The 12,502-nt window shown below is 40.0% G+C and overlaps 1 protein-coding gene and 1 long non-coding RNA gene across 2 annotated transcripts in view; both read right to left on the bottom strand.

Annotated features, from left to right (window-relative positions):
* Positions 1-12,502, bottom strand: part of LOC134012989 (uncharacterized) — a 354,410-nt gene that overhangs the window by 93,185 nt on the left and 248,723 nt on the right. The window lies entirely within an intron of this gene.
* The window catches only part of apc2 (APC regulator of WNT signaling pathway 2), a 70,801-nt gene continuing 58,376 nt past the window's right edge, over positions 78-12,502 (bottom strand). Inside the window, exons 8-15 of the mRNA XM_062452810.1 lie at positions 11,196-11,285; positions 9,673-10,060; positions 9,463-9,561; positions 9,217-9,356; positions 8,943-9,020; positions 8,719-8,835; positions 8,401-8,615; positions 78-8,263 (exon numbers count right to left, since the gene is read on the bottom strand). Of these exons, the coding sequence (XP_062308794.1) occupies positions 2,707-8,263; positions 8,401-8,615; positions 8,719-8,835; positions 8,943-9,020; positions 9,217-9,356; positions 9,463-9,561; positions 9,673-10,060; positions 11,196-11,285 (6,684 nt within the window). The 3' untranslated portion in view covers positions 78-2,706. The remainder of the gene's footprint in view (positions 8,264-8,400; positions 8,616-8,718; positions 8,836-8,942; positions 9,021-9,216; positions 9,357-9,462; positions 9,562-9,672; positions 10,061-11,195; positions 11,286-12,502) is intronic.

Below are 12,502 nucleotides of genomic sequence, written 5' to 3' on the forward strand. Positions count from 1 at the left end.
CTGGCAAAACATTAATTGTTCATCCTTTATTGTCAGGGCACGATCCAAGTGGGCCAATATGAGAGGCAAGTGTAACTTGTTCGAAAATTCTCAAATTTCTTCTGAAATTCTTCCTGTTATTTATGACTCTAACATTGGGAGTATGGATATCGTTTAGATACGCGCATTGTCAACTATTTATTTATTATCAACAGATATTATCAGATTTCAATGTATGACACATCATTTGAAAGTTTACAATATGCACTTTCACAATCTGTAAAAAGCGGAGAAATGACCTTGGCCGACAATGGCCCCGTTTTACCAGAGCTTGTCACATATCTTTTCCAATGTCTTTTTTTTTCCATAGATGTCAGTGGGTCACCAGACAATGACATGGAGTCCATGTACCTTCAGAGTCGGAGATACTTGGAGCTTAATGAGCAACTTCACGAGGCAAGGGGTAAACTTGTAAGGCAGAGAGAAGATCTACAAACAGCTGGAAAGCAGTTGGAATTCAATGTTGTTCAAGTGAAAGGCAGAGCACTCTGACCAAAGATTTCATCAGTCCACCTCAGCACCAATGAATCTTGAACACCAGTCATGTCATCAACCAGTTATGTCATTATTTGGGTTCCCAAATCGTTCTAATCAACTGTCTGAGAAAGCATGTCAAATATGTTATGTATCATGAAATGTAATTAATATAAAACTGTACTCGCACAACTAAGTTCATAAAATACCATTCACTTTTCATTTGATGAGAACATTTATTATGACAAACTCCTTGACCTACATCACATCACCTGCCTCTATGACAATTTCATGGCATTAGATGTCTACTCATGCAAATATTTCCTGGGATTATGCTCTTTGATTTCATTATTTTAAGTTGATTGATAATGTATACCATTATGCCAACAGAAGTAGTATATCATTGTCAAACTATATACTTGAAATCATAACAGAATTCAAGTTGGGAAATTCAACAGTAACTATTGTGCTTACATGTTGTTTCAAGTCACTTGTAAATCGTCGCTCTGACTGAAGTTGTTTGAAACCAAAATTCCATCACAGACAATTGGATTAACTTTCAGTAATTAAGAACAATAAATACATGAACTGGAACAATAATGTCTACAAGTCTGTTGGCAGTGGCTGTCAATAATGTAGACCTACTGTTAATTGCTGGACTGACCCATCATGTGAAACAGAATGTGAGCTCACAAGATGGCTAGTTTACCATGCTGGATTCTGGGGATCTTGCAAAGCAAATTTAACATCGATTTTTATTTATAGCCATTAGGGCCATCACAAAACATTGCCAAAATGGTACACCCCTATTTTCTGACAACTTATATTAATTCACTCATTTGTCAGAGGGACTGTTAAGTGTTATGTATGTTAATTGTGAAGGTATTTCATCGAGGATAGATCTCAGCATTTTTCAATACGGAAAATTATTTCAATACAGAAACAACTTGAAATCATACAATTATACATTTTACAGATATTCTGCCTCTAAACTGTGGAGATTCACTTCCAGAAACCCCCCAAAATACTTTTGAGTTTTCTTTGTCATGTTGTCTTAGTCAACCTCTCACATGTCCTGTTTCAGCTACACAGAATATACATTTTCTAAGGTCTTCATGTTTGAGATCTTTGATCTAACACCAATACAATTAAGTAGATAGTAACACATTTGTACATTTACGTGTGTGTGAACATTTGTAGATACTGATACCTTTTTTTTCTTAAAAACTACTAACCCTTACATACTCTTTTTCAGATCGAAAGCATATGATTCCAGTAGCAAACACATGTAATTGCTTTTAAAATAGTGGAAACATGTACAGCTATTAAGTTTACATAGTTATATCTGTTGCTTTACAAAGTTCAGAGAAATGTATTTGCTATAATTTTGTTAACTTTTAATTTAAATACCACAAAGGAAAATGTTATTTGTCCCGCACTTACAGTATTAGCAATTGTATTCAAATTCTGGATATTAGCTAAGCATGCAGAATTAGCAACACAGTCATTTTCCATACTGGAAACCTTGTAGGGATTGACGACAGCAAATATTTACAACAGAATAGCCTACAGATAGCACAGCATTTCAACAATGCTAATAAGACATTAACTGTAGTATTTCCAATAATAGTGCCTGTGGTTGTTAAACATTAATGGCAATAGTGTCTCATCTTCAGTAGCAAGTGATGTTGTAGGTGAAGCACAAAAGGAGAAACGAAACATGTAGATAAGAAACTTTGCATTTCCATTTTGTGTTTTACAAATCTATACAGATAATATTTTGAATGTCAACAGTTAGCCACAGTGCATTGTCAAGTAAAACGCAATTGCTTTTTTATTCAGTGATTTGCATTATGCTTCTTTTTTGTTGTTGCACATTTACAATACAGTTGTAACAGGCAATGGAATACAAAAAGTAGAAAAAGGTGATCTTCCATTTTGTACAGCTATCTAAAACTCTTCCCATGGGGATATTTGAAATCTACCCCTTTTAGTCCTGTCTTTGCGCATCCATAAGTATGAACAGTAAATGGAATGAGATTCTCTTTAAATAAGTGTTTTAGTTTAAAATGCATTTTAGATGTGATGGAAAGGGGGTTGGGGCATAATGCAAGGTTAAAAAGCTAATTCACCTGAAAGGTCCAAAGTATTATTTTTCTCATCTTGACAATTCATTAGTATAGACTAAAGAAACTATGCCTCCGTGTTTTCATTTGAATTCTTATTGATTGTGACTGATTGGCTCTGTTTATCTTGCAGGCAACACCCCATAGGGCTGGGTATGTAGTTAAATGGGGTGACCCTTACAGCTTTGCTCGGAGAGCTTTGACGGAAGCGGACAACCCCACCTGTGTGACTCTCTACTGGATGAGAGTTTGCAGTATAGGCTGTGCTATAGCTATTTATGGAACAGTCAAAGTCTCCATCTTGTAGGTTACCTCCAGAGGCAATATCGATTTTTCTAAGTAGGGCAAGTCTTTCTGCCTCCTCAGAGAAGACCAGAGCTGTGTCTGTGGTTGGAGAGGTGCTTGAATGGGTCTTGTTGGTCAAGAAATCTTCTGTTTGGACGGTGGCATCACTTGTTTTTCGTGACTTAAGCAAAATTGTTGGTAGCTTGCCTGGCAGTGCTGGCTGGTTGCCTTTGGGCTGCTCAGCAGAAACAAACAGGGGTAAAGCAGTTGGTGGAAGAGTATTTTTCAAGATTTGAGGTACATCCTCATCCCGAATCCTTCTCCAAGTGAGTTTGTCATTCAGATGTGTTCCAGTCCTCTGCTGCCTTTTCTTTGTATCATCCTCACTCTTTGTTCGCCCACTTGAGTCAGAAGACGAAGACCGGAGAGAGGAGCGGCTGGTAACCCGGCTCAGAATGTTTATACTGGGTGAAGAGGAATGCCTCTTGAAAGTATCTTTTTCTTGCTGCTTGTCTCCAGACACTCTCCCTGATCCATTTCTCTGAGGTACCCTACAGGGGCTTTCAGAGCTGGTTCTCCTAGATGAACGTTGTGCATGTAGGTTGTGTTCACTAGATGTGGTTCTAGCAAGACTGACTGTTTGCCCTTTATCTTGCTGCTTTGGCTCATGGCCCTTTCCTTGCATTATTCTTGGTGCCTGCACAACTGCCTTTAGCTCTTGGCATCGAGACGAACAGAGGAAGACTGCAGAAGCGCCTGGACATGTTCTCATGGATGATGCCTGCTGGGTTGTAGCCATGGAGCGTGGTGAAGAACTATTACGTTTAAGAAGAGTCTTTGACTCTTTAATGAAGGTCAGTTGTCTTAAGAGCCCATTCTGATCCGACTCACTGCTATTTGACTGAACAGAGGTCATCCGTACCAAGTCATAACGATTGACAGGACAGGTCTTTTTTTCTGGTACCTGAGTATGTGGTCTATTGATATTTGTAGGTTGATTTGTCACTAGAGGTGATACTGTTCTGGACTGCCTTGTGGAGTTCTGCATGAATGTTATTCGGACAGGTGACTTTTGTGTCTTATGTGCTTGAGATTTCAGACTCTGATTTGAACAAACAAGGGAGCGTCCTTTTCTTTCAGATGAAATACTAGCAGGAGTGGCACTTTTTTGGGGGATGGCTTTTGTTGATTGAGATGGGGAGGTCAACTTCCTCTGTGACTGCCTTGATGGTGTTGAGCTTTGAGATGATCCAGACGATGAACTCTTTGGTATCCTTGGAGGTGGAGTTGAGCTCCTTTTAGGCAATGACAACTCTATTTCTTGGGGTTTCCCCAACCTGTGAAGGCTCTTTGATCGATGTTGAGCCAAGTTTGGATTTTTTGGAGCATCTGTCTTGATTGACACTTTCATTGGCAGTGGCCTTTGTGAAAGAGCCATCTCTTTTTTGGGTGTGTATATCACCGTTCTGCCTCTAAAAACCATTGGCATATTGGGAACTGGCTTACGTGGAGCAAAGTCAAGGGGTTTGTTTGCCTTTTTGTCTACAGAAAACTTCTTTTCTTTGGGGGTAAAGCTAGATCCAGACATGAAGGAAAGTACAGATTCAGATTCTTCAGATGAGTGTTCTTGAGATTTTGATGCTTGTAATCTGTTAACAACAGAATTGGCTCCCTCTTGTATTGCTCTCCACTCAACACTGTTGAGGTCTGAGTCTATGTCAGAAGCCGTATCGTCACTGTCACAGCCTTGTTCAATGTTCCACCCATCAGATACTTTTTGTGGGTTCTTCTTTTTCAGATTCTTCTCAGTTTTTTTCTTTCTCGCAGAAAGTTTCTTCTTTTGCTTGGGCATTGCAGATGTTATGCATTTCTGCAGAAGATCATCCTCTGAATCCATACTTACTGAACTTGGTGAGCTGTGTCCGCCATACCGGTCATAGATATGCATTGTTTTTGTTTGCTGAACCTTGTTAGATGCTTGGTTGTGTTTGTTTTTTGCCCAAACTTTGAGAGATTTAGATTTGTGGTCTTTCAAATCTGCATCACTCAAAGAACTAAGAGATGAGCTTAGGGAGTAACACAGTGGTGTGTCATCCTTGATTAGATTCTGCCTTACTTTATTAACAACTTTGTGTCTTATTTGGGAGTTGTCAATCCTACTAATATTTGTCATGCTTCGAGAAACAATATCCCTGTTACTCTCCTTATTTAGCTGTCTCTCTGTCCTCTTTGTATTTCCTTGTTTTCTCTCTCTTTCTTCATCATAGAAGCAGTAGATTGCCCCCTCAGTTGGTGTGATATGACACATAGGCTCAGGAGCCACATGTCTTTGGGGGGCTCTCTGATTTTGATTGGCCACTGTATTTTGTTTTTTGACAGGAAGTTCTAGTTTCCTTGTCAGAGCCAACTTTTGTCTTTGTTCATAAGATGCCTGATCACAGTTTCTCTGATTTACCACTCGATCAGTTACCTCTTTGCTCTGCATCAGCACTTTCTGAGTGGGAATGACATGTTTAATTGATCTGCTCATTGTACCGACTAGCATGTCATGTCGACTAGTTATTTTAGAGGGCTTATGGAAGTGTGAGAAAATCCGAAGGTCTTCAATTCTCTTTGCCTCATCATTCAGAAGTTCTTGTTTAGTACTATTCCTAACCGGCCAATCTTTTGAACCCGTGTTCCTAACTGGATACTGAAGTGTTTCATCACTTAAAGATGTTGTGCTGGAGAGGTTGATAGGGGTGCCCTCTGCAGAGTCAGTAAATGATGAATCATCAAGCTGGTTGTCCTTTTGTGGCATAACAACCTTAGTACACATTTGTTTACCATTGTTTGGAAGCATCATGTACATTGGCACATGTATAGGTTTTCGAGACTGGCAGTTGAGAACATGGGTTGGTAAAGTAGACATCAAAGAGGGTCTTACTTTCCTGAATTTGGAAGGCATTGCTGAATTTATGCATTCTTTGAGAATTTCTGTGTCTTCATCTGAATTTCCTTCACTATATCTACCTCCTTGGTCCATCACTGATGAATGCTCTTTATCATCAGGGAATGCAATATCATTGTCCTTCTGCTGCTGCAAGGGTGTCAATTTAAGTTCAACATCTTTCTGAATGTAATGCTCATGAAGAGGAAGAGCGCTTAAGCTAGATGCACATGAAAAGTTTTCTGTTGGCTTCTCCACAGTGAAGTATATCATTGTGTCCAAATCAGGAGGTATATTAAACCTTTCCTTGAAGTCTGCAATTTCCATGAACTTGCACAAGCTGCTTTCCCATTGTCCAGCTATTACTGTACTCTGTGTATCTGGGCCACTAGATTCAACACAGCATGGAGTTTTGCTGCGGCTCGGGGGCATGGTTTGTCCTGGACTATCAGGAAGATCACTTGGGCTTAAGGTTCCACTAATCATTTCACTGCATTGATCACTCAGAATAGAGCTGGCAATGGAGGGAGACTCAAAGCTACCCAGTGAGCTAACTGAACTACAACGACTCATTACCAGGGGTGTCTCCTGTATGTAGTTTTCAGAAGAACTTGAGGGTGATCTGTCCTCAAGTATGCTAGGTGATCCGGCCCGGAGGAATATCTTCTCATGCTTAACTGTACAAGGAATTTCTATAGGGTCAGACCTGTTGGTTCTTGAATCAGTCACTAGCAGTTGTTTATCACATCTCAGATCGTCCTTGGTCTCATTTTCTTCCTCTCTGTTTAACACTTCAGAATCGTCCACTTCAATGATCTCAAGAGATAATTCACTCTCTAACTCATATTCACTTTGGCTGTGCCCATCAAGTGCTCCATCACCAGAAGAGAGGGAGGACAAGGAACTACAACGAGAAAAACAGATTGGTGTGTTTTCCACTGAATACTTCTGTAGTGTCTCCATTGGCCCAAGTATTGGACTTTTAGCAGTGCTCATTGGAGAACATTTTAAAATACTTCCCCCAGTCATTACAGTTGGAACCCAAGCTTGTCTTCTCATTGCCTGGGCAGCTTGGGCACTGATGGAAGTCTTTGCTATACCTAACTTGTTAACACTTTGAATCAACGGGACATGGTTATAAGAGGGGGACAACTTTACGGAAGTCATGCTAACATCAGAGGATAATTTTGTTGATACACTTGCTGGTGTTTGTGGGTGAAGCTCTTGATACTTCTCAGTTTCTGTGCTATTGTACTCTGGTAATTTCACTTCTCCATTTATAGAATCTCTCTTTGGGACTTCAATTTGATTTGTTTCACGAAGGACCAGAGCATCACCATTAAGATATTCTTGATGAGCCAGCTTAAGGTCAAGCTTATTAGGCCGGCTTTGCTTTGCTACTACTTTTGATGAGGGTTGGATTTGATCCTTGCTTCCACAGTAGCCATCACTGGTGCTGCCACTGTTAAGACTATCAGTGGATAAACTTATGTGGGCAGTTTTGAGGCGCAAAAGAGCATGGGCTCTGCTCAGCTGATCTTTGTGGGCAAGGCTGCTGGTATCAGAAAAGTGGAATGGGGAACAAGACTTGGCCCGGGCCTCATGCAATTCACCTGAACCATAGGGCCAGTCTGCAAAATGGTCCTCTGAACTGAGGCTGAAGCTGTCCTCTGAAGATGTATGCATGGTGATGTCCTCCACAAGCTTATCAATCTTGGCCACAGTATTAGTGATCTTTTTAGCTAACTTCTCTGCAGCAGCAGACACATCATCAGTAGAGGTGGGCCCATTTTCCATTGTCTGTAACAGCACAACCTCTCTCTCTGGCTCATTGTCTTTCTTACAAGGCTGATTTTGGAGGAGGTTAGAGTTAGACAGAAACATGGAAAGCATGGAAAAACTACCATTGTCAAGGCTACCACAGACATTAGGGGCTTCGTCATCATCAAAGCATCCAGAGTCAGACGCATAGTCCTTCGCCAGGCTTTCTATGTGTCGCAGAGGCTTCTTAATGCTTAGGTGTTTTGGACTTAGTTTTTCAAGAGAGTCAAAGGTCTCTGTCAGGTTCTTTGCATCTAGTTCTGCCTCTAATGCTTTCTGCTTCCTCATATATAGAGAAGGCATGCAGGATCCAGGGGAAATGACAGCAGCATCCTTATACTTTAAGGGGCGGTTTGTAATGAGATTTCTTAGAGCTGCAGCACTTCCCATGGCAATCATTTTGTGCTTGGAATGGATTAGGTTGCGTAACATGCTGACTGCTCCCATGTCCCACAGTAACTCCTGGTCCTTGGCACTTTGAGCAGACAGGTTCCAAAGAGTCCCACATGCATTGCTCACTATTGTTAGGCTGTGAGAGCGTAAGTGTTGCAGCAGAGTTTGGAGACAGTTGTGGTCCCGGAGAATTTGCCTATGTATAAAAAACAAGTAAAATACATTTTAAACAAACATTATCTAGTTGAAATAACATGTAGATAAGTAGGAATTAAAGTAAGTGATGCACCTCTAATCATTCTAATTACTATAAATTGAAAGGAAACGTTTTACCTGTAATCTTCTCGTGTGGCCACAAGACTGGACACATTGCGCAGGATACCTCCTCCACTCTCAATAATGGCCAATGAGTTGGTCTGACATCTGTAGGTGAGTGTGCTGACCAGAAAGCCAAGGGCCCCATCCACTGAGCAAATTGCCACTTTGTTCTCAATGCTGTGCGCTGACAAGTTCCACAGAGCACTGAGTAAACTCTTTAAGGTAGATTCCTGAAATATAATGTATTTTTAATATAAATATATAATATATTGGATTACATTTCTGCAACGCTTCATATTATTACACAACTATAGCATTATAATTGTATTGTACCTTGGTGGCTTGAAGAGCACAAGTTATCAATCCAGATACACTCCCAATATCTCTGAGGACCATCTTGCTGTTGATATCAGCTCGCCATGATAGATTTCTAAGGATACTAGACACTACCTGTGGGTAGAAGAAGCATAGGATGGATTTTTTATTACATTATGCATTCATAATGCACTGCATTATTAAAACGATATAGCAATGGACCAATGTTAACTGCATTTTACCTGATGTAGCTCCTCGCTATCAGATGCAAGTTGCGCAACAATGGCCTGCAGGCAGTCTTTCTTGGAGCAAAGAGTTGCCTGTGCAGATATGGACAAATATTCCTTTAATTCATATTTTCTGTTAAACCAATTAATTAATTTCTGATATACAATGCCAAATCTTAAGAGTTTACCTTGTTCTAAACATATCTAAAAGTTCCATGCCTATGAAGCTATCCACTCAATATGGCTCTATTTATTTAACAATATATAGTGTTTCTTCCTGTGACTTTACCTTGTTGACAACGTCTCCAAAAGTAAGGTTTGTGAGTGCCATGCCCGCATAGCGTCGGAGTGCCATATTAAGTGGGTCATTTTGCATGCCATATATCTCCTGATCGAGATACATCAGCTCTGCAACTACTTGCAAACCCCCTAGAGTGAACATATGAAATATACATGAAAACTCATATTTTGGTTTATCTTTGCTTGTCTAAGAGTTTACATAAAAATGTATGACAGAAAATATATGTTCACTAACCAAGTTCATTCATGGCACGTCGATATTCCTCTTCAAATGAGAGCTTCATTATACCACACATGGCCTGGCAGATCAGGGGGTCTAATGGCTCAGGGATGTCTGCATACAAATTTGAGAACTTAATTCCTTCAATACTGACAGTTTAAACCAGTCTTAGCAACAATTGGCAGAATTGTCAACAATAACCTTTCACTCCTTCCCTCAACTTACCAGTGGTCTTGGTGCCCCCAGGAGAGAACTTCCCAACATGACTCTCCATCCAATCCCAGCCACTGTCACAGTGGGAGCAGATCTGTTCCAGCAAGTGCAGCACCCTCATCTCTCTCCGGGCCTGCCCTTCATCTGGCTGTGAGTATATGATGTTGTGCAGGGCAGCACTGGCTCTGGACTTGACCTCCCGATTGCACCCTGCACCCCTCAATGCTTCCTCAGTGGCCCCTGGAATGTTGTGCAAGATCTGCACAAGCAGGGGGACACAGCCAGACTTGCGCATTGCAATGCAGCTGTCTTGAGAACTAGACATGGCCAATAGAGTTCGTGTCATCTCTTCCTTGTCTCGGTTAGCCAACATGGAGAGCAGCCAGAAAACCATCTCCACCTCATAGAAAAACAACACATGAAGATAACTAAACAAAAATGAGAAGACATCCTATTTATTGATTAGGTTGGGCCTTTAATATAAGACCACTCAGGTACATACAGTCCACACCATGAAAAGAGTATGTGTTACCATCTGTACGTCAGCCATGCCACTACTAACCAACTGAGAGCAGTACAACAGTCCTAATCCATGTATTGGCTAGCTGGCCTATTAAAATCATTCATAAAAGTAATTTGTTCTAGTAAGGGAAAAAAAGGTGTTGGTTTGTAACTAAACCTTATTCTACACAAAACACAAACTCCATGGAAAAATATGGTGATCGGGTCCTCCGCATGGTAGACATGTTAGCACTGTGTGGGAAAAGCTGAACTAGGTCCTCCATACCCTTCACAGTCAAGGGGTCATCCTGAGTGCACAGTGTTTTCCTAGGCTCAGGTAGGGTGAAGCAGCTACTTTCGAGCAATGGTTGCCAACTGTGCAGCATCTGTGCATGTGAGATTCCGGTAATCTGTCAACCTATACACTGACTTAGGGGCAGGGGTCCCGGTACTGGTCTTATACATGTAATTTATTCTGGAATTGTTGATTTTTTCCATTCCATATATATGAGTTTTGCAGAGCTTATTCTTAAAGCAATACACCCAACAATACTCTTTAGCATTGTCTTCAATATTACTGAATAATTGTGGCATTGAATGGTGTACACAAACAATCTCCAAAATGTGTTTTTTCACTTCTATGGTAAAATCGACTGATTCATTGATAACACAGTATTGTATATTTGGCCCCAGGCCTACAAAATAGACCATTCCATCAGGCTATGTGGCTGGTGTAATATGTCAAATATCAAAAGGAATGCACAAGGTTTTCTTGATAAAGATGTACCAAATGCAAACATTTTACAATTGTTTTAAATGAACATGTGACCTGACTTAAATATTTGAATGATTAAACTCAGTCAGAGGTACCATCATTAAAGTCAGCTGAGTTCCAATACCCTGATTATCTCCCCCCCCCCCCCCGTCCTACTTCTCTGTTTTATAAGCAACTGCTAAGGGATTTCTAAATAAACAAAGACATTAATTCTTACAGGACAATCATCTAATCCAACCCAGTAAAAAATGTACTTTACCTTGCTCCCTCTATCACCTGACGCTTCAAGAGCAGAAGCAGAACTTGCATTCTCAGCATCAGGATTAGATGTCTTCTCACAGTTAAAAATCTAGGGATAAAATAAAAAAAAGAGGTAAGGTAATTTCTCAATTTTTTACAGCTTATGAAAGTGCAGATTGTAAGATTTCAAATTATGTGTCATACATTTCCATTTGAAAATAGTTTAAGAAGATATGCCTTTTTGAATGTTGGTAAACCTGGAATCCTCTAGCAGAGAAATTCCCCTAGAAAGATTCTAGAACTTTTCACGACTTCACACAGGGTGTGATTGTTTTTGTGTTGGTCACTAGAAACGCCGAATGCCAGTCAGTTGACCACAGTGAAGCGAAGAAAACATATCTTCGCACTCCAGCAAATTCCAGGACTGTGCTTTCCTGACTTTTCCTAAATATGTGTGTTTTATCACCAAGTATTATTTTTTATTTTTTTATCACACTGGGAAAAGCTAGTTTACAGCTATTATGCCTGTGTTTCTGTTAAACTGCTGCCGGCTGCACATTGGGCCATTTTTTCCCCTGCCTTCTAAAGGCTGAAATGATCTTTTTATCATTATTATGTTGCAAGGGCTCCCTTGTACAAGTATGTGTAATGTTATAGCCTAAATTAGATTATGTATAGAAAAATATGGGCTAGGGTTTTAGGGTAGGGGTTAGGGTAATATTCTATTTTTTGACATTGTTTTAAATATAGACTATTAACCAATAGGGTACAATTAACCAATACATTTTTTACATGGTTTTGTTTCGGGAAAATAAGAGGGTAGAAGCATATGGGTTTAGGTAAAAAAAAAAAAACTTGTACTGTTAACAATTTATGTATTAGCTAAAGTGCCCATGATGCAAAAGGTGTATTTGTTTTATTTTAACCTATTACCTTTTATTTATACTAGCTCATCCAAACAACGGCACACGCATAGCCTTTGAGTCCTGATTAAGAATTCAACTTCATATAGTGCCCGGTTCTCTCAATGTCATGTATGTCGAGATAATTGAGATACACAAACACAGATGATACACAGATATTCCTGGATATAGTTATACAATGCCTATCGCAGCTCTCCCTAGTGAAGTTATATGTTCACAAAAAAGCAACAGCGTGAAGGACATAATCAGTGGGGTTTTGCACACATCCAGAAACTTTGCTTCAACGACTTCAACTTTGTTAGCAATATGCATATGTACGGTTACCAGTTTGTAAATTAAATCAAAATATTTAATTGGAGGACATCGGGTGTTGTTCATGCTTCCATGTGCCACCTGGAAGTTG

Source organism: Osmerus eperlanus, chromosome 26 (genome assembly GCF_963692335.1).
Source record: "Osmerus eperlanus chromosome 26, fOsmEpe2.1, whole genome shotgun sequence".
NCBI classification, from domain to species: Eukaryota; Metazoa; Chordata; class Actinopteri; order Osmeriformes; family Osmeridae; genus Osmerus; species Osmerus eperlanus.